The sequence below is a fragment of the Chelmon rostratus genome, chromosome 18 (assembly GCF_017976325.1).
Source record: "Chelmon rostratus isolate fCheRos1 chromosome 18, fCheRos1.pri, whole genome shotgun sequence".
Classification (NCBI taxonomy): domain Eukaryota; kingdom Metazoa; phylum Chordata; class Actinopteri; order Chaetodontiformes; family Chaetodontidae; genus Chelmon; species Chelmon rostratus.
Window position 1 is genome coordinate 4,163,740 of NC_055675.1, and position 22,160 is coordinate 4,185,899.

At 39.8% G+C, this 22,160-nt stretch overlaps 1 protein-coding gene across 3 annotated transcripts in view; it reads left to right on the forward strand.

Moving 5' to 3' along the window:
* LOC121621685 (uncharacterized threonine-rich GPI-anchored glycoprotein PJ4664.02-like) overlaps positions 1–22,160 on the forward strand; it is a 44,210-nt gene that overhangs the window by 14,284 nt on the left and 7,766 nt on the right. The window contains exons 19-60 of one of the 3 annotated variants that reach the window (XM_041958243.1): positions 342–512; positions 1,815–1,856; positions 1,965–2,117; positions 2,615–2,785; positions 4,073–4,114; positions 4,223–4,375; positions 4,871–5,041; positions 6,339–6,380; positions 6,489–6,641; positions 7,138–7,308; positions 8,601–8,642; positions 8,751–8,903; positions 9,399–9,569; positions 10,129–10,170; positions 10,279–10,431; positions 10,532–10,696; positions 11,080–11,115; positions 11,262–11,327; positions 11,674–11,733; positions 12,352–12,420; positions 12,528–12,584; positions 12,721–12,792; positions 13,425–13,493; positions 13,765–13,833; positions 14,607–14,678; positions 15,062–15,130; positions 15,228–15,299; positions 15,406–15,474; positions 16,329–16,412; positions 16,604–16,675; positions 16,839–16,904; positions 17,021–17,077; positions 17,958–18,017; positions 18,358–19,077; positions 19,570–19,676; positions 19,764–19,822; positions 19,915–20,054; positions 20,134–20,346; positions 20,661–20,870; positions 20,977–21,129; positions 21,223–21,401; positions 21,990–22,154. In XM_041958243.1, coding sequence (XP_041814177.1) covers positions 342–512; positions 1,815–1,856; positions 1,965–2,117; positions 2,615–2,785; positions 4,073–4,114; positions 4,223–4,375; positions 4,871–5,041; positions 6,339–6,380; positions 6,489–6,641; positions 7,138–7,308; positions 8,601–8,642; positions 8,751–8,903; positions 9,399–9,569; positions 10,129–10,170; positions 10,279–10,431; positions 10,532–10,696; positions 11,080–11,115; positions 11,262–11,327; positions 11,674–11,733; positions 12,352–12,420; positions 12,528–12,584; positions 12,721–12,792; positions 13,425–13,493; positions 13,765–13,833; positions 14,607–14,678; positions 15,062–15,130; positions 15,228–15,299; positions 15,406–15,474; positions 16,329–16,412; positions 16,604–16,675; positions 16,839–16,904; positions 17,021–17,077; positions 17,958–18,017; positions 18,358–19,077; positions 19,570–19,676; positions 19,764–19,822; positions 19,915–20,054; positions 20,134–20,346; positions 20,661–20,870; positions 20,977–21,129; positions 21,223–21,401; positions 21,990–22,154 — 5,060 coding nt within the window. The remainder of the gene's footprint in view (positions 1–341; positions 513–1,814; positions 1,857–1,964; positions 2,118–2,614; positions 2,786–4,072; positions 4,115–4,222; positions 4,376–4,870; positions 5,042–6,338; positions 6,381–6,488; positions 6,642–7,137; positions 7,309–8,600; positions 8,643–8,750; positions 8,904–9,398; positions 9,570–10,128; positions 10,171–10,278; positions 10,432–10,531; positions 10,697–11,079; positions 11,116–11,261; positions 11,328–11,673; positions 11,734–12,351; positions 12,421–12,527; positions 12,585–12,720; positions 12,793–13,424; positions 13,494–13,764; positions 13,834–14,606; positions 14,679–15,061; positions 15,131–15,227; positions 15,300–15,405; positions 15,475–16,328; positions 16,413–16,603; positions 16,676–16,838; positions 16,905–17,020; positions 17,078–17,957; positions 18,018–18,357; positions 19,078–19,569; positions 19,677–19,763; positions 19,823–19,914; positions 20,055–20,133; positions 20,347–20,660; positions 20,871–20,976; positions 21,130–21,222; positions 21,402–21,989; positions 22,155–22,160) is intronic. The other 2 variants (XM_041958245.1, XM_041958244.1) reach the window with 2 other exon arrangements.

Consider the following 22,160-nt stretch of genomic DNA (forward strand, 5'->3'; position numbering starts at 1 on the left):
CGTTTCAAACGTTGGGTCAGGCTCATGTTTATCACTCTGCTGCATCACCTCTTCTTTTACCAGCAGTCTGTAAGGAGACAGACTGCTGTCACTCTGAAAGTGGAGTGTTTTCCTGCTCTTGCTTGATGTTTGATTTCAGCTGCTCAACAGTTTCTGGATCTGATTTACATCCTGTTTCCTCTTTGCATGGTCGAGTTTCAGCCTCTGTTTGTGGCTGCAGAGATGAACTGCGTTCACAGTGGCGTCCACTGCAGAATCCTGTCTGTTTTCACTGCTGTTTGATGTTTTGGAAACATGAGGTTTCTTCATGGATGAAAGTCATCTCGAGTTTCTGTCTCCAGTTTGCTCTCTGAGCAGCGGTGGTTCCCAGTGCAGATGTGAGGATCAGTATCGTTGGTCATGTGACCAGTGTTTCCTGTACGGATCCTGCGACAGCATCATTAACAACACGTGTGGATGCATCAATGCCATTCCTCCTGACAGACAATACTGCAAGTCTGCTGATCAGCACAGTGAGTCAAACTTGGTGAATTTGGTAATAAGTGATTTCTAAAACTTTAAGAAGAAAAACAGGCTGTATTAAGATCCATTCCTTCTATCTCATGTCCAGCTGACAGGTGGTTAAATTTGGTGTGTATATATATTTGGAATCGGGAGCATTTCTCTGCTGTTTAACCCTCCTGTTTTGACCCGTTTTCAAGTGTTTGCATATCATAACTGTGGTTTTCTCTGATATAATTGCTTGAAAATGACATGGATGGTTCCAGACTATGCTCTTTGCAAGTAAAATTAATTATGACTATATTCTTTGAATAATGTGTGTTTTATTAAAATGTAAAGCATCTGTGGTCTTCCCGGTCAAATTTGACCCGGCCACAACAAGTGGTATAATGGATCATACTATTGTGCTTTCCAGTACAATCAACACACACACACACACACACACGCACACGTACACACACACATTTATACTTCATGCTTTATAAACAGTCAAACCACACCAGCTCAATTTTGACCCGGGAGAACAACAGGTGTGACTATTTGCTGCGATTAAAAAATTTTACATTATTTCAAAACAGTGTCCTGACTAAACTTTGACATATGCCAGTCTGTGATAATACATCAATTTATGTGCCTCAGATCATAACCATAGTCAGAATAATCAGAATTTCTGGTTTTTTTTAATCAAAAATGAAGTGTAGTTTTTTATAAATTACATCTATTATATCATACATTACAAAAATAAGTGTAAAATATATGTTGATGTGTTGGAAACAAGTTGACTAAAAAGGTTCAACACAGAATTTGATGATTATTTTATACTTCATGCTTTACAAGCAGTCAAACCAGACCGGGTCAATTTTGACCCGGGAAGACAAAAGGTGCATAGATGGGAAGACAATACGAGGGTTAAAATGTTGTTTTTGGCCTCATAATCATTCAGTGTTACATTCTGTGGATCTACTTTTTGGCCTGTTTAGCAGTTATTTGATGACTGTGTCGTTTTGATAAGCACGCTCCAAAAATGTTGATCAGAGCCCACTAAAGCCTTAAAAACCTTCATAGCTGGCTTCTCCACAGCCACTTTGGTATTAAAGATCTGTGTCTCTCTGTGTCATTCCTGGCTGTGGAGTTGTTGCTTGCTTCAGTCAGAGGGAGACCTTTGGAAACAGTGCCACCTGTTGTTGAAAATGCAGAACAACAGCTACTCACTGCGGTGTGGAGCTTTGGGGGACAGTGGTGATTGTCCTCAGTGCATCACTCTGTATTTGTATTCATTCAGCAGCTGCTCCTCTCTCTCCTCCTGATTACAGACTTTACAACGTGTCCTCTCACAACAACTCCTTCACCAACTAGTAAGGCAACATTTCATTTGTGAAAACACAGACAGATGAGCACAGTACTGACCGCGTGTGATACAGCAGCTGTAGTTCATCTATTCCTTTTGAATTCTCTCATCACAGCTCCTCCTGTTCTTTACGAATACCTGATTTCCGTCGAGTTGAACGTCTCGGATGCTGCGTTAATAAATCAACTGAGGACCATTCTGAGCAACATCAGTTTCCCCATCAGCATCAGCGACCACACACAGATCTCAGACATCAGTATTTCTACAGGTACAGCTGACACCTTCTTTCATTTTGGTTTACTTTATTCAGAGTTTTCACACAGTAAGTATGTGAAATATGTGTTTATCCTATATTGCAACCCTCAGGTATGATATTTTAAAGCTAGTGTAAAAAAAGAGAGAGAGAGATCTGATGGCAGCAACATGTTTCAAACGTTGGGTCAGGCTCATGTTTATCACTCTGCTGCATCACCTCTTCTTTTACCAGCAGTCTGTAAGGAGACAGACTGCTGTCACTCTGAAAGTGGAGTGTTTTCCTGCTCTTGCTTGATGTTTGATTTCAGCTGCTCAACAGTTTCTGGATCTGGTTTACTTCCTGTTTCCTCTTTGCATGGTCAAGTTTCAGCCTCTGTTTGTGGCTGCAGAGATGAACTGCGTTCACAGTGGCGTCCACTGCAGAATCCTGTCTGTTTTCACTGCTGTTTGATGTTTTGGAAACATGAGGTTTCTTCATGGATGAAAGTCATCGTGAGTTTCTGTCTCCAGTTTGCTCTCTGAGCAGCGGTGGTTCCCAGTGCAGATGTGAGGATCAGTATCGTTGGTCATGTGACCAGTGTTTCCTGTACGGATCCTGCGACAGCATCATTAACAACACGTGTGGATGCATCAATGCCATTCCTCCTGACAGACAATACTGCAAGTCTGCTGATCAGCACAGTGAGTCAAACTTGGTGAATTCTGGTGATAAGTGATTTCTAAAACTTTAAGAAGAAAAACAGGCTCTATTAAGATCCATTCCTTCTATCTCATGTCCAGCTGACAGGTGGTTGAATTTGGTGTGTATATATATTTGGAATCGGGAGCATTTCTCTGCTGTTTAACCCTCCTGTTTTGACCCGTTTTCAAGTGTTTGCATATCATAACTGTGGTTTTCTCTGATATAATTGCTTGAAAATGACATGGATGGTTCCAGACTATGCTCTTTGCAAGTAAAATTAATTATGACTATATTCTTTGAATTATGTGTGTTTTATTAAAATGTATAGCATCTGTGGTCTTCCCGGTCAAATTTGACCCGGCCACAACAAGTGGTATAATGGATCATACTATTGTGCTTTCCAGTACAATAAACACACACACACACACACACACACACATTTATACTTCATGCTTTATAAACAGTCAAACCACACCGGGTCAATTTTTACCCGGGAGAACAACAGGTGTGACTATTTGCTGCCATTAAAAAATTTTACATTATTTCATAACAGTGTCCTGACTAAACTTTGACATATGCCAGTCTGTGATAATACATCAATTTATGTGCCTCAGATCATAACCATAGTCAAAATAATCAGAATTTCTGTTTTTTTTAAATAAAAAATGAAGTGCAGTTTTTTATAAATTGCATCTATTATATCATACAGTACAAAAAGAAGTGTAAAATATATGTTGATGTGTTGGAAACAAGTTGACTAAAAAGGTTCAACACAGAATTTGATGATTATTTTATACTTCATGCTTTACAAGCAGTCAAACCAGACCAGGTCAATTTTGACCCGGGAAGACAAAAGGTGCATAGATGGGAAGACAATACGAAGGTTAAAATGTTTTTGGCCTCATAATCATTCAGTGTTACATTCTGTGGATCTACTTTTTGGCCTGTTTAGCAGTTATTTGATGACTGTGTCGTTTTGATAAGCACGCTCCAAAAATGTTGATCAGAACCCACTAAAGCCTTGAAAACCTTCATAGCTGGCTTCTCCACAGCCACTTTGCTATTTAAAGATCTGTGTCTCTCTGTGTCATTCCTGGCTGTGGAGTTGTTGCTTGCTTCAGTCAGAGGGAGACCTTTGGAAACAGTGCCACCTGTTGTTGAAAATGCAGAACAACAGCTACTCACTGCGGTGTGGAGCTTTGGGGGACAGTGGTGATTGTCCTCAGTGCATCACTCTGTATTTGTATTCATTCAGCAGCTGCTCCTCTCTCTCCTCCTGATTACAGACTTTACAACGTGTCCTCTCACAACAACTCCTTCACCAACTAGTAAGGCAACATTTCATTTGTGAAAACACAGACAGATGAGCACAGTACTGACCGCGTGTGATACAGCAGCTGTAGTTCATCTATTCCTTTTGAATTCTCTCATCACAGCTCCTCCTGTTCTTTACGAATACCTGATTTCCGTCGAGTTGAACGTCTCGGATGCTGCGTTAATAAATCAACTGAGGACCATTCTGAGCAACATCAGTTTCCCCATCAGCATCAGCGACCACACACAGATCTCAGACATCAGTATTTCTACAGGTACAGCTGACACCTTCTTTCATTTTGGTTTACTTTATTCAGAGTTTTCATACAGTAAGTATGTGAAATATGTGTTGATCCTATATTACAACCCTCAGGTATGATATTTTAAAGCTAGTATAAAAAAAGAGAGAGGGATCTGATGGCAGCAACACGTTTCAAACGTTGGGTCAGGCTCATGTTTATCACTCTGCTGCATCACCTCTTCTTTTACCAGCAGTCTGTAAGGAGACAGACTGCTGTCACTCTGAAAGTGGAGTGTTTTCCTGCTCTTGCCTGATGTTTGATTTCAGCTGCTCAACAGTTTCTGGATCTGGTTTGCATGCTGTTTCCTCTTTGCATGGTCGAGTTTCAGCCTCTGTTTGTGGCTGCAGAGATGAACTGCGTTCACAGTGGCGTCCACTGCAGAATCCTGTCTGTTTTCACTGCTGTTTGATGTTTTGGAAACATGAGGTTTCTTCATGGATGAAAGTCATCGTGAGTTTCTGTCTCCAGTTTGCTCTCTGAGCAGCGGTGGTTCCCAGTGCAGATGTGAGGATCAGTATCGTTGGTCATGTGACCAGTGTTTCCTGTACGGATCCTGCGACAGCATCATTAACAACACGTGTGGATGCATCAATGCCATTCCTCCTGACAGACAATACTGCAAGTCTGCTGATCAGCACAGTGAGTCAAACTTGGTGAATTCTGGTGATAAGTGATTTCTAAAACTTTAAGAAGAAAAACAGGCTCTATTAAGATCCATTCCTTCTATCTCATGTCCAGCTGACAGGTGGTTGAATTTGGTGTGTATATATATTTGGAATCGGGAGCATTTCTCTGCTGTTTAACCCTCCTGTTTTGACCCGTTTTCAAGTGTTTGCATATCATAACTGTGGTTTTCTCTGATATAATTGCTTGAAAATGACATGGATGGTTCCAGACTATGCTCTTTGCAAGTAATGTTAATTATGACTATATTCTTTGAACTATGTGTGTTTTATTAAAATGTAAAGCATCTGTGGTCTTCCCGGTCAAATTTGACCCGGCCACAACAAGTGGTATAATGGATCATACTATTGTGCTTTCCAGTACAATCAACACACACACACACACACACACACACACACACACATTTATACTTCATGCTTTATAAACAGTCAAACCACACCAGCTCAATTTTGACCCGGGAGAACAACAGGTGTGACTATTTGCTGCAATTAAAAAATTTTACATTATTTCAAAACAGTGTCCTGACTAAACTTTGACATATGCCAGTCTGTGATAATACATCAATTTATGTGCCTCAGATCATAACCATAGTCAAAATAATCAGAATTTCTGGTTTTTTTTAATCAAAAATGAAGTGTAGTTTTTTATAAATTACATCTATTATATCATACATTACAAAAATAAGTGTAAAATATATGTTGATGTGTTGGAAACAAGTTGACTAAAAAGGTTCAACACAGAATTTGATGATTATTTTATACTTCATGCTTTACAAGCAGTCAAACCAGACCGGGTCAATTTTGACCCGGGAAGACAAAAGGTGCATAGATGGGAAGACAATACGAGGGTTAAAATGTTGTTTTTGGCCTTATAATCATTCAGTGTTACATTCTGTGGATCTACTTTTTGGCCTGTTAAGCAGTTATTTGATGACTGTGTCGTTTTGATAAGCACGCTCCAAAAATGTTGATCAGAGCCCACTAAAGCCTTGAAAACCTTCATAGCTGGCTTCTCCACAGCCACTTTGGTATTAAAGATCTGTGTCTCTCTGTGTCATTCCTGGCTGTGGAGTTGTTGCTTGCTTCAGTCAGAGGGAGACCTTTGGAAACAGTGCCACCTGTTGTTGAAAATGCAGAACAACAGCTACTCACTGCGGTGTGGAGCTTTGGGGGACAGTGGTGATTGTCCTCAGTGCATCACTCTGTATTTGTATTCATTCAGCAGCTGCTCCTCTCTCTCCTCCTGATTACAGACTTTACAACGTGTCCTCTCACAACAACTCCTTCACCAACTAGTAAGGCAACATTTCATTTGTGAAAACACAGACAGATGAGCACAGTACTGACCGCGTGTGATACAGCAGCTGTAGTTCATCTATTCCTTTTGAATTCTCTCATCACAGCTCCTCCTGTTCTTTACGAATACCTGATTTCCGTCGAGTTGAACGTCTCGGATGCTGCGTTAATAAATCAACTGAGGACCATTCTGAGCAACATCAGTTTCCCCATCAGCATCAGCGACCACACACAGATCTCAGACATCAGTATTTCTACAGGTACAGCTGACACCTTCTTTCATTTTGGTTTACTTTATTCAGAGTTTTCATACAGTAAGTATGTGAAATATGTGTTTATCCTATATTACAACCCTCAGGTATGATATTTTAAAGCTAGTATAAAAAAGAGAGAGAGAGATCTGATGGCAGCAACACGTTTCAAACGTTGGGTCAGGCTCATGTTTATCACTCTGCTGCATCACCTCTTCTTTTACCAGCAGTCTGTAAGGAGACAGACTGCTGTCACTCTGAAAGTGGAGTGTTTTCCTGCTCTTGCCTGATGTTTGATTTCAGCTGCTCAACAGTTTCTGGATCTGGTTTGCATGCTGTTTCCTCTTTGCATGGTCGAGTTTCAGCCTCTGTTTGTGGCTGCAGAGATGAACTGCGTTCACAGTGGCGTCCACTGCAGAATCCTGTCTGTTTTCACTGCTGTTTGATGTTTTGGAAACATGAGGTTTCTTCATGGATGAAAGTCATCTCGAGTTTCTGTCTCCAGTTTGCTCTCTGAGCAGCGGTGGTTCCCAGTGCAGATGTGAGGATCAGTATCGTTGGTCATGTGACCAGTGTTTCCTGTACGGATCCTGTGACGGCATCATTAACAACACGTGTGGATGCATCAATGCCATTCCTCCTGACAGACAATACTGCAAGTCTGCTGATCAGCACAGTGAGTCAAACTTGGTGAATTCTGGTGATAAGTGATTTCTAAAACTTTAAGAAGAAAAACAGGCTGTATTAAGATCCATTCCTTCTATCTCATGTCCAGCTGACAGGTGGTTGAATTTGGTGTGTATATATATTTGGAATCGGGAGCATTTCTCTGCTGTTTAACCCTCCTGTTTTGACCCGTTTTCAAGTGTTTGCATATCATAACTGTGGTTTTCTCTGATATAATTGCTTGAAAATGACATGGATGGTTCCAGACTATGCTCTTTGCAAGTAAAATTAATTATGACTATATTCTTTGAACTATGTGTGTTTTATTAAAATGTATAGCATCTGTGGTCTTCCCGGTCAAATTTGACCCGGCCACAACAAGTGGTATAATGGATCATACTATTGTGCTTTCCAGTACAATAAACACACACACACACACACACACACACACACACATTTATACTTCATGCTTTATAAACAGTCAAACCACACCAGCTCAATTTTGACCCGGGAGAACAACAGGTGTGACTATTTGCTGCCATTAAAAAATTTTACATTATTTCATAACAGTGTCCTGACTAAACTTTGACATATGCCAGTCTGTGATAATACATCAATTTATGTGCCTCAGATCATAACCATAGTCAAAATAATCAGAATTTCTGTTTTTTTTAAATAAAAAATGAAGTGCAGTTTTTTATAAATTGCATCTATTATATCATACATTACAAAAAGAAGTGTAAAATATATGTTGATGTGTTGGAAACAAGTTGACTAAAAAGGTTCAACACAGAATTTGATGATTATTTTATACTTCATGCTTTACAAGCAGTCAAACCAGACCGGGTCAATTTTGACCCGGGAAGACAAAAGGTGCATAGATGGGAAGACAATACGAAGGTTAAAATGTTTTTGGCCTCATAATCATTCAGTGTTACATTCTGTGGATCTACTTTTTGGCCTGTTTAGCAGTTATTTGATGACTGTGTCGTTTTGATAAGCACGCTCCAAAAATGTTGATCAGAGCCCACTAAAGCCTTGAAAACCTTCATAGCTGGCTTCTCCACAGCCACTTTGGTATTAAAGATCTGTGTCTCTCTGTGTCATTCCTGGCTGTGGAGTTGTTGCTTGCTTCAGTCAGAGGGAGACCTTTGGAAACAGTGCCACCTGTTGTTGAAAATGCAGAACAACAGCTACTCACTGCGGTGTGGAGCTTTGGGGGACAGTGGTGATTGTCCTCAGTGCATCACTCTGTATTTGTATTCATTCAGCAGCTGCTCCTCTCTCTCCTCCTGATTACAGACTTTACAACGTGTCCTCTCACAACAACTCCTTCACCAACTAGTAAGGCAACATTTCATTTGTGAAAACACAGACAGATGAGCACAGTACTGACCGCGTGTGATACAGCAGCTGTAGTTCATCTATTCCTTTTGAATTCTCTCATCACAGCTCCTCCTGTTCTTTACGAATACCTGATTTCCGTCGAGTTGAACGTCTCGGATGCTGCGTTAATAAATCAACTGAGGACCATTCTGAGCAACATCAGTTTCCCCATCAGCATCAGCGAACACACACAGATCTCAGACATCAGTATTTCTACAGGTACAGCTGACACCTTCTTTCATTTTGGTTTACTTTATTCAGAGTTTTCATACAGTAAGTATGTGAAATATGTGTTTATCCTATATTACAACCCTCAGGTATGATATTTTAAAGCTAGTATAAAAAAAGAGAGAGGGATCTGATGGCAGCAACACGTTTCAAACGTTGGGTCAGGCTCATGTTTATCACTCTGCTGCATCACCTCTTCTTTTACCAGCAGTCTGTAAGGAGACAGACTGCTGTCACTCTGAAAGTGGAGTGTTTTCCTGCTCTTGCTTGATGTTTGATTTCAGCTGCTCAACAGTTTCTGGATCTGGTTTACTTCCTGTTTCCTCTTTGCATGGTCGAGTTTCAGCCTCTGTTTGTGGCTGCAGAGATGAACTGCGTTCACAGTGGCGTCCACTGCAGAATCCTGTCTGTTTTCACTGCTGTTTGATGTTTTGGAAACATGAGGTTTCTTCATGGATGAAAGTCATCTCGAGTTTCTGTCTCCAGTTTGCTCTCTGAGCAGCGGTGGTTCCCAGTGCAGATGTGAGGATCAGTATCGTTGGTCATGTGACCAGTGTCTCCTGTACGGATCCTGTGACGGCATCATTAACAACACGTGTGGATGCATCAATGCCATTCCTCCTGACAGACAATACTGCAAGTCTGCTGATCAGCACAGTGAGTCAAACTTGGTGAATTCTGGTGATAAGTGATTTCTAAAACTTTAAGAAGAAAAACAGGCTGTATTAAGATCCATTCCTTCTATCTCATGTCAAGGTTACAGGTGGTTGAATTTGGTTTGTATATATATTTGGAATCAGGAGCATTTCTCTGCTGTTTAAAATGTTGTTTTTCATAATCATTCAGTGTTACATTCTGTGGATCTACTTTTTGGCATGTTTAGCAGTTATTTGATGACTGTGTCGTTTTGATAAGCACGCTCCAAAAATGTTGATCAGAGCCCACTAAAGCCTTGAAAACCTTCATAGCTGGCTTCTCCACAGCCACTTTGGTATTAAAGATCTGTGTCTCTCTGTGTCATTCCTGGCTGTGGAGTTGTTGCTTGCTTCAGTCAGAGGGAGACCTTTGGAAACAGTGCCACCTGTTGTTGAAAATGAAGAACAACAGCTACTCACTGCAGGGTGTAGCTTTGGGGGACAGTGGTGATTGTCCTCAGTGCATCACTCTGTATTTGTATTCATTCAGCAGCTGCTCCTCTCTCTCCTCCTGATTACAGACTTTACAACGTGTCCTCTCACAACAACTCCTTCACCAACTAGTAAGGCAACATTTCATTTGTGAAAACACAGACAGATGAGCACAGTACTGACCGCGTGTGATACAGCAGCTGTAGTTCATCTATTCCTTTTGAATTCTCTCATCACAGCTCCTCCTGTTCTTTACGAATACCTGATTTCTGTCGAGTTGAACGTCTCGGATGCTGCATTGATAAATCAACTGAGGACCATTCTGAGCAACATCAGTTTCCCCGTCAGCATCAGCGACCACACACAGATCAGTAGCATCAACATTTCCACAGGTAACAGTGACATATCCACAGAATGAATGGAAATGGATATGGAAATCAATGTCATGTTAACAATCTTACATTTTATGTGTGTGCTTCGTTGTCATTGTAGTTTGTTACCCGAATGGTACGACATACCACTGCAGATGTGAGGAGCAGTACCGCTGGCCTTGTCATATGTGCTCCACTTTTGGCAAATGTGACGACATGTTCGACAATACTTGTGGATGCATCAATGCCATTCCTCCAGATGGGCCTTACTGCCAGACCCCGCCAGGTGGGAGCCGAGAGCCGCTTCTGAATTGCTTTCATTCCCCAGCTACATTCAACACGTGCATTTCTCTGCTGTTTAACCCTCCTGTTTTGACCCGTTTTCAAGTGTTTGCATATCATAACTGTGGTTTTCTCTGATATAATTGCTTGAAAATGACATGGATGGTTCCAGACTATGCTCTTTGCAAGTAATGTTAATTTTGACTATATTCTTTGAATAATGTGTGTTTTATTAAAATGTATAGCATCTGTGGTCTTCCCGGTCAAATTTGACCCGGCCACAACAAGTGGTATAATGGATCATACTATTGTGCTTTCCAGTACGATAAACACATTCATACATTCAACACGTGCACTTCCTGTTTTCACTGTTTCTTTCACATGCAGAACTCTTCATCTGCCCGTCGCCAGCTCCTCCAAACGGTACGAAATACCGATTCTGTACCACACTAAGTGTAGATACCACAAACATTTTGGCTGCTGACACGCTGCTTTTTCTGCCTCTTTACTTGGCCTGTCATGCTTCACTGATCTTCTGACGTGTGATATGTGATGTGATTTGATCACAGATACCACAACTGTTCCAACAACACAGTATACCACACTCTTAACAGCAACCCCAACTATCAGAACTGGTAGGTATTAGTCATCCCATTGAATTTGTCTTTGCCTCCTCTGTTAGATTTGCTGCAACCAATCATGTCGCTACAAAATTCACAGCTACCTCTTAAATAATGTAATAAATACAATTTGAACAAAAGGTTAAACTTACACAGTAAACTAGAGCAGAGTGTATGAATAGCCCAATAAATTGATTTGAACAAAATTGACATTTAGAAACTCATTACCTGTTGCTAAAACAGATCTAAACGCTGAGGCTTGGCTGTTTGCACCATTCACGGCTGTCACGAGCCTGTTAAGCCTTACAGTGAGTGTTACGTGTTGTCAGTAATAACACATGATCATAAATTGTCTTTTTAGACACAACACGTGTCGATACGACAGACCTGTACACAACAAGACCCGCAACTGCAGTGACCAGTAAGTATGTACAAGCAACAGCCAGGCGACATGGGTGGTTAAAACTTTCCAGCAACTCATCCAGGCTCTGAGAACAGTATGTGCCACACATTAAAACACGTGGGTGTACAGTAAACGTATTGTAGGTGAATTTTATTTTTACTCGAATGATTTAGTTCTCAACGGTACAACAGACCTCAGCATCCTCAGCATCCAAATTCTATGAATAAAATTCTGATGCTCCTGCCTCTCACCTTTTAGCCGTGCCATATGAAAAGCATGTTGACACTGCCAATGAGCATTCATGGCTTATGCAGAGTTGTGTGCAAATAAAATGCTTAAAAAAAAAGCAAAAAAAAAAAACAGGTGTAGGTCAAATTTGTACAGTGCCTCAGATTTCATTGATTACCTCTTGTTTTTCTCGAACTGCTAACACATGCAACACTTGTATTGTTTTACTGTCAATTTTTAAGTTATTGCATAATCAATCTTTCAATCACTGCCTCTGCCACACAACATCAAAACGCTACAAGACCCATAATTTGAGTTTCAACATATTCAAAAATAAGAAATATCAGTAATCTTAATCTGAAGGATTTAGATTTCCAGTTGAAGTGATACCTAAGATGTTCCTTTCAGATTCTACACCTGCTGCTACAACAGATGGAAACACTACAGTAGTTATAACAACACCATCAACTGTAACAGGTGATATACAGTAAAGCTCTTCTTGCATGTTAATATAAATGAGGCTACTGTGCACAACTCCTGCAAAATACCAAAACAGAAAGGATAACAGAAAATGTTCTTTACAGACACAACACCTGCTGGCACAACAGACCTCAACACTACAACACCAGCTGTAGTTACCAGTAAGTATTTTGAATCCACACTCTGCGGGCTAAGAACAGGTGTGGGTGAAAATTGTGCACTGCATTACATGTGCGTGTTATGATCTTGACCTCATTGCTTGGAGAAAATAAGTGGTTTGTGAACTGTTCCGTTTAGCTTCCACACCTGTTGCTACAACAGATCTGAACACGACTTCAGCCACAACGACACCCATGACGGCCGTAACAAGTAAGTGGAATTCTAACGGTGCTGTTACGTATTATAGGTGGGCTGATTTGAAGTTTTTACAGTAATATGTAAACGATGTACAGTAAAAATGGCTACTGCGAACGATCAACCAGACCACAAACTGTTACCAGTATGTATTAATGAATATGAAATATTTGTTTGACAAATTCCCTAAATTATCTTCATTTGGAGGATAGGGTGTTTGAAGGTAGCACATAAATAACTAAAACGCTCTCTGTCGCTACAACAGATCCAAAAACTGTGACAGGTAAGTGTTTTAAAAGAAGGGGATAGGTTAGTTTTCTATAATCAACACAATATTTCACTCTAAATTAAAACACAAATAGAAATATAGACGTGTTGTTAAAGTGGAACATCACATCATCAGGGTTCAGTTTTGCTTTTTAGTCAGAAATAACATGCAACTATGAAGACATCAGCTGCTCTTCAGCCAGCACTGTAAAAAGTGACAAGTCAGAAACAGCTGCGCGGTAAATTTGCTTTGTTCTAACACTCTTAGTAGAAGCTTTGCAAAAGTGCTGGAGTAACTGCAGTTACTCCAGAGAGAGAAAAAAAGATTACATCATTTACATGATAACTTATAGTTCATCATTTCAAAATATTCTTTTCAGATTCAACACCTGCTGCTACAACAGATGGTAACGCTACAACAGCTGCAACACCGACAACATTTGTGACAAGTAAGTGCTAAAAAACTGTTAAAAAAACGAAACTAGGGAGTCAGTGCTTTTCAATGAAAGTCACTTGCTGGACTTTAGAGCAAATGCCGTGGCACTGTACCCTCGCACAGCTGATCATGTGACATCAAAAAATGATCAAATTGAGACTCTGCAGACTCAACTAGCTTTGTTTCAACAAGTCTGAGTATTGCAACACCCACAATTTCACCAATGCACTGTTGTCAGGAGTGAGTTTTCTGATTCAACTATGGTTGCAAACACTTCTGCTCAGATTCAACACCTGTTGCTACAACGGATGTGAACACTACAACAAGTGCAACACCACCTACGGCAGTTACAAGTGAGTGTTCAAAAAAGGATAGGACAGCATAGAAATGTAGTAGAAAAATCCCAGCTGGTCTTATATGTTGCATTATAACAGAATGATATTTGCACATTCAGAACCGACTGCTCCAACAGATATGAAGACAGCAACACATGCAACTCCACAAGGAACAGTTAGCTAGTGTCCTTCTTTGTTCAAACAGTGGTAGGAAGTGCAATTCTGAGGTACTTGTACTTCACTTGAGTCCACTTGAGCTACTTTTATACTTGACATTATACTTGACAAGGAATACTGTGTTTTTTACTTGGTTATTTATTTGATACCTTCCGGTTCTTTGCTCATATTAATGATCCAAAATGAACAAATAAAGCTAATTATAGATTCATATCATTGTTGATCCCTAGGAGGAAATTCACACGCTACCTAACAGCATATAAAGTCAGTCAAATTAGCCCTGCCTTCATCAGCTTAATAAATAATTAAATTAAATTAATAATTCAATAACTTTTTACCTCTTGTTCAGTGTGATGGTGAAGCACATTGTTCCAGATATTGCTTTCTGTTTTCATCTCATCATCACCAAAAGGAACCAGCGTTATACTGTCAATGGCCTCCACGCTGCTTTCAACTGTTCCCTGTTTTCCAGTACATTTGTGATCGAACACCAGAAAAAACACAGAAAGACAAAGTCGTCTGCTTGCAACAGGAATGGAGTCAATCGCCTTTTTTGAAGCTTAAAAGACAGAATCCATGTGCTGATTTACCATTACCGTGTTTGTGAATTGCAGATTCAACACCTGGCCCTGCAACACATTTGGACACTTCAGCACCGTTGACTTCACAAACAGCTGTAGTGACCAGTACGTTTTCACATATATGGGATGGGGTGACACTTCTCTGGTTAGCACTTGTTTGACCATTTCAGTAATTCATAGTCATTTGAAGGATTTTACTTTATGACAATTGTTATAATGCCTAAAAAATACTGTCACAATATGAAAATGGAGTGAAATTTTTTTTCCAGTGATCTGGTCTTGAATACCTTGTCAACAATTATGTACGATCATTGAACTTTTTTGACGCACATCTGAACACTACAACATCCACAATTCCACCAACAGCTGGGGTTATGAGTATGTTTTTAGAATTAAGGGATTATGCAACATTTCATGTTATAGTTTGCTTAAATCTCATTTTATCTTCGCATGAAGGATTTGACCTTTAGTATTATATTATTTTCCAGATTCAACACCTGTGGCTACAACAGATATGAACACTACGACAGCTGCGACGCCGACAGTAATTGTAACAAGTAAGTGTTTATGAATTATTTTAACATTATATAAACCAACCTGAATTCATATTTCTATGATAGGCAATGACTATTGGGCAAATAATGGTCTCTGCAGATTCAACACCTGGCCCTACAACACATCTGGACACTTCAGCACCGTTCACTTCACCAACAGCTGTAGTTACCAGTATGTTCATATATATATATATATATATAAAGGATTGCTTTCCTCTAGTTAACCTTTTTTTTCTCTTCACATGACTTTCCCTTGCATATCATGCTTTTTTTTCCAGATTCAACACCTGTTGCTACAACAGATATGAACACTACGACAGCTGCAACGACAGCAGTAATTGTAACAAGTAAGTGTTGATGAATTATTTTTTCATTGTATAAATATAAGATAAAATCAACAAGCCATTTGCTCGTCTTCCGCTTGTCTCTTTCCCTGTGGAGTCTCAGGTTTCAAATGACACCTGACTTGAATTTGATCAGCCACGATCTACCATATGAAGCCTAGCAAACAGAGAAGCTAATAACAGTCTGAGTTTAACCGGAAAGGGATTTTATTCCACACCAGACACATCTAACGGGGAGAGCGGGAACTCAGTCAGTCAGTCTAAAATCACAGTCTACAATGACAAGTACCGTAGGAAGGCATTATTGATTGCTATTGTTTAGGTGCACTGTTCATTATGTGGTTGCTCTTTAAAAGGCAGACCTAGTTAGAAGGAATCTGTCACTATGCTGCAGTCAGAGCTGAAACCTGAACCTCAAAATATCAGGTGGCTAATTAACGCTTCGAATAGCCAATGAAATAAGCCATTTCAGTGGGTCATTACAGTTCCCATCACCTCAAATCAAGGATTTCAGCGCTAATAGGGATATTCCACTGCTATGGGGTTTTAAAATTATTAGTTGCATTTAAAGATTCTCTGCAGCTGCCACTAGAGGGGGCTGCAGCCCTGGCAGCCCCTGATTTCCTGCCCCTGTGGTTACATGTGGTTGTAAAATGGTCTATTGAGATCACTTCCAATTGTGGGAACATGTTTGAACATTAAAATACCCACAATTGCATCAAAGATTGTTAGAATATACTTATACTATGTGAATTAAGATCATGTGGCATACTTGTGCAATGCAATTGATTGAATTGAGTGCAACTATGCAAATGTTTTCTATTGTCAGATGTAATATGGCAAAATGTTCCTTTCAGATTCAACACCTGTTGCTACAACACATCTGAACACTACAACAACAATAAGTGTGACCACGACACCAGCCACATTGTCACCAACATGTGAGTGCTTCAGAATATTTATCTTCTTTGTTGTATGGGAATATTCACAGGCATCTTCCTTGTTGTGGCAATGCACTTACTGTCTTAACTGAGTTGTCAGATTTCACTTTTCAGTTAATAAATCATAATAATAATAAAATACATCATAATCATAAAATACATACAGTAATAAATGATACATATTTCATCAGATTCAACAACAGTTGCTACAACAGATGTGAACACAACAACAGTTACCACAACACCAACAACAGTCGTAACAAGTAAGTGCTTCAAAAGAAATGCTAAGGTATAGTCTTTGAATAATTAAACGTGATATACTTATTAATATGCAGCACAACATTTAATAAGAGATTAGGCTTGAATAATTTTGGTTTTTGCTTTATCAATAACTTGTAATTGATGGTTGTGACATCGGTCTTGCAGATTCAACGTCTACTGCCACAACACATCAAAACACTATAACAGCCTTGACCTCAGCTACAGTTACCAGTGAGTTTTATAATAATAATGAGGGATGAAGTTGTGCTTCTTTTCTCTATTGTTGTTGAAAAAATTCAGTTCTTATTCACTTAAAGGAAATTGCAATATGTTTTCACAAATTTCAGAGTCAACACCCGTTGATGTGAACACTACAGCAGCTGCACCATCAACAACAGTTATAGGTCAGTGTTAAGAAGTAACTTTCGCAGTGTTTTTCTTTAACCGGGCAGTGAAACATGTGTGTAGTCAAAACCATACAACAGACTATTTGGGCTTGAATGATACATTGATCTTATGTATTGTGAGCAATACGGCAGGATCTTAAAATTGTCTCTGCAGATTTAACACCTCATGCTTCAGCATATCAGAGCACCACATCACACATACCAACAATTACACCAACAGTTGTCAGATGCAAGGCAAAACAATTTAGTCATTTTCCTCACTTGAAAGATTTTTTACTTCTCAATTTAAAAATTCACAATTGTCATTTTTTGCAGACTCAACAGTTGCTACAGCACTTGCCACAACCCAAACAACAATTTTAGTGTGAAGTGAATGCTTGACAATAATTGGCACAATGTGAAAATGTATTGATCTGGGCTTGAACCATTTTGTTTTTATTGTCAGGAAGTACATACAGTATGACTAGAATATTGTTGATCCTGACTAAGCACCTATTGCTAAAACACATCTTAATTCTTCAACGCCCAAACTACTCGAAGACCAGTTACAATGGTCTTCATAGTTATAGCAATGTAAGTTTACCATGGTATATGATATCTGGTATTCAAACTACAGTAGTTATATATTATATTATAGTTGTATAAATGCAGCTGAAGCATGTGATCTGGGCTTGAATAATTCTGGCTTCTACTGTCAGCATTAACACAATGTTCTAAAATGGAGAGCCAATGCCTATTGCCACAACACCAACATCTCTAGCAAGTACTATCATCCCCAGTCAGTATTTCAAAATAGGGATAACTTTGCCCTGATTTACGTTTGTTTGAAACTATACTTAGTTTTTACGTTGACGTAATTATAAAATTGTCTTTTCAGATTCCACAACAGTTGCTACGACAGATGTTAACACAACACCGCCTACAACAAATGTAACGAGTAAGTGAAAATAATTGTGACTATATAAAGATGCTTCTGATGACATTTGTTTGAAAATGTCCAGTAATTTATTTCAACTTCAAGGACATTATTTGTACACAAGAAATCAGTATATTCTCTTACATCTGGTGCTACAACGGCAAGCTTCAAAATAATTGTCACACGATAAGATAATTATTGATAAAATTAAGGATATGTAAAATATGTATATGTTATAACAAAACCCTCTGCTGGGACTTGTAGTATTTACAAATTGTTGAGAAACTCTACTTTTTCTGCACTGTACATTTGATGAAATTTACAGTAATTATTACGTTCTTTTAAATTGTTGCATTTTCAGCTACTAGTGTGAGCAGCCAAAATACCACAGTTAGCTCCGCAACATCAGAGGTTACCGCCATCCCAATTTCAACCACAGCCTTCACAACAACTGCCACTAACCCAACCACAACAGCTGCCGAAGTTATCACCACTGTCCCCACTACGAGCACCACCGGAGATACCACAGCTATCCCCACCACAAACACCACCGGAGTTACCACTGCTATCCCCACCACAAACACCACCGGAGTTACCACTGCTATCCCCACCACGAACACCACCGGAATTACCACTGCTATCCCCACCACGAACACCACCGGAATTACCACTGCTATCCCCACCACGAACACCACCGGAATTACCACTGCTATCCCCACCACGAACACCACCAGAGTTACCACTGCTATCCCCACCACGAGCACCACCAGAGTTACCACTGCTATCCCCACCACAACCGCTGCCCGAGTTATCACCACTGTCCCCACCACGAGCACCACCGGAGTTACCACCACAATCCCCACCACAACCACTGCCCGAGTTATCACCACTGTCCCCACCACGACCACCACCAGAGCTACCACCACAATGCCTACCACAACCGCTGCCAGAGTTATCACCACTGCCCCTACCACGACCACCACCAGAGCTACCACCACCACTACCAGCACAACTGCTACCAGTACCCTTTCAACAACTAGGGCAACTACGACCACACCTGAAGTTATAATACCGCCTACAGGTATTGTTTTATCAACAAAGAGGGGGTGTGATCCATCGCAGAGTACTATCTTATGGATGACCTTATATCAGCCGTTTTAAAGAACACTGATCCAGTTTGCTGGCCATTAGAAGGGCCAAATTTGATTGGTATAACATGATGTTAATTGCACCACACTGGGTCAAGGAAGAAGCAATGGCATCTCCATTGCTCCTCAGTGTAGGCACAGAAGAGGTCTGAAAGAAAGATGAATTTCAGGCATGAAGAAATCATGCATATATTGAAATACATTTATTTGAACTTTACTTCATTTATGTCTTGAGAGTTCAGTTCTTGATCATGATGTCGGTGGAGCCCAAAACTTTCATGTCTTACAGTGTAATGCCAATTAACATACCAAAATTACCCTGCGTGATTTAGGGCACTGCAAGTAAAAAAGTGAATTAAAAATCACAAAAATGAAATGTGTGTCCATAGCTTTGCTCATGTTTATCAATCATTTATTTTAAACAGGATTTGATGTGGAAATGTCAATAAGATTAGACCTGGAATACACGGCAGAATTAAATGATGCGACAAGTTCTGAATACAAGGATCTCGAATCAAAGGTTCATACAGTGGTGAGTGCATTGTTAATGTCAAATCCAGTTCTGACTTATATTTTCAGTTCTTCGTGTTGTCATGTTATATCCCATATGTTTCCACAGTTGCAGCAGCAGTATAAGGGAATCACCGGGTTTATCAACGTTTTTGTGAAGGCATTCAGGTAAAGTAATTCTGGCATTGAAAACATTTGGACTGTTGTAGGACTCTATGCACATTTAACATCATCACTTTGGCTTTTGCTTGTTCTTACAGAGAAGGAAGTGTGATTACAGACTTTGTTGTTCAGACAACAGAAGTAATTGTAGATGAAATGGCTGACGCAAATGAGAAACTCAAAGAAGCAATGAGGCCTATAGCTCCAGTCATTGGCTCAGTTACTGCATTTTACAACAGTAAGTTCACAAAGGCAAGTAGTTTAATACCTCTTGTTTGACTTGAATTCCTAACTGGTCTATTTTTCTTTCTCCAAAGGTTCAACTCCAATCCCTTTATCAGGTCTGATTTATACTGGTAACACCATGACACTGACATGTGGGCCTCCTAAAAACATTACTTTGGGACAAATTTCTGCTTCTGTGTGGAAATTTAAAGGACTGGAAATTAAAAACAGCGGAAGAATTAAAATAACTGCCTCTGGCACAAAGTCTATACTTACAGTTAACAACGTCATCCTTGCTGATATTGGTGAGTCAAAGCTGGCTAAATTTGTTAAGTAATAAGAAATCAGCAACCAAGAAAGCCCTACAGGCTTAAAATTTGAAAAATGCATTAATTTAACTATAAAAGCTGGGTTCTACATTACATGATGCTGTGAAACTCACTCACTGTTGTTGCCTCTCCCATTAAATGTTGCACTGAAAGCACCAACATACACAGCTATTGTTAATGTATCAGTATAGAAATATTTAGTCACAGCTATCGTGAAATACAAACATATTCACATTTATGTTTTGCAGTTTGCCGGTGCATTCATTAATACTTACTTCTCTTAATTACAGGGCTTTATGAATGTACTCTGAGAGGCAAAGTAATGAATTTCCTCCAAACAAGACTTGTAACAGGAGATAATATCAAACAAGCTCCCATTGTGCGACTGCAGAGTAAAGTTAATGTTAAATGCAAAGTGGGACAGATACAACAACTTCAGTGTTGCGTACAGTCCTCCTACAGAATCAAGTGGTTTCAAGGCACGACTAAACTATCCTCAGGTAAGTATGAAGTGAGTGTTGAAAACTCTTCAGTGTGACCATGCTGAGAAGCTGGGCACAGCTATTAACAGTTCATCTTGTTAACGACACTGTTAAATGTTCACAGCTGTCACTGACGATGGAGAAACCTACTGTATCAAGCACGATTACCAGCTAGAAAGCTGCAGTGGATCACAGCAAAACGAAATAAGTTTTACATGTAAGGTAGATGAACCAGAGGGTTATCAAATGACAACAACAGTGATCATTTTTAATGATGGTAAGACCAACATTTCAAATGTGACTATACTGTTCCTTTGCTGCTTTTGGATTAGCAGATGTGTAACACTAATTGATTATTTAACTCTCTAAGATATTACATGTGATGATGCTGAGTACGGGACTGGACGAACAAATGACATATCACGCATAGGATGTGGCAAAGGTCAAGAGGGGAGCAAGACTGCGGTCTGTCAGGAAACGGGAGAGTGGCGACTTATGACGGACTCCTGCATCATAACTCAAATCAAGGAATTATTAATTGATTCACAGGTAGGTGATCTGCTGGGGATACCACATCCCCATTAGAATCTCCTGAAATATACAGTGTACCATACAGGAAGATGTTAGTTATTTACACCAAATCAGTTCCCAGAGATGGCTCAATCCACAGATTTATACTACAACTTCCAATACTACAAATCTGTTGCCTCCTCTCTCTTTCTTATTAGCAAAGCGCTGTATACTGAACATCCAGGTGCAGTAGCAGCTTCTCATTTTAAAGCCAGCACTTTCGCCCTCACCAGTTAAAATGACGAAGGGTATCAGCGACAGGTCACATCAACTGTAGTCAGCAAAGAATTGTTTGTGAGGGAAGGACGATGCTGTCCAGTCACTAGTGAAGTAGTGTTTTTGTATTTTCACCAATTCCACCAGAGCCATGTGTCTTTTCTCTAGATGCTCACATCACATCAATTTCAGCAGATTTAGAGATTTAATAGCGACAGTTCTGTTTAAGTAAACACTGTATTGGACTCAGTAACAGCAGATTGCGGGTAACCTGAATGAGAAGTCACAGATGCCAGCACATTCTTTTAGCTGGCCCTTGCTACTGTGTTTTTAATGCTTCGTTCTTTTCAGGATTTGGTTGTGGAGGAAGTGCCACAATTTGCAGCAAATCTGAGTAAAACTGTCCAGGAAAACAAAACAGAAATTGCAAATTCATCTGCAACTATATCAGCTATTGTTGAGATCTTAAACACCATTGCAAATGTAACCACTGCTGTCGGTGAATCTGTCATGCAGGTAGGT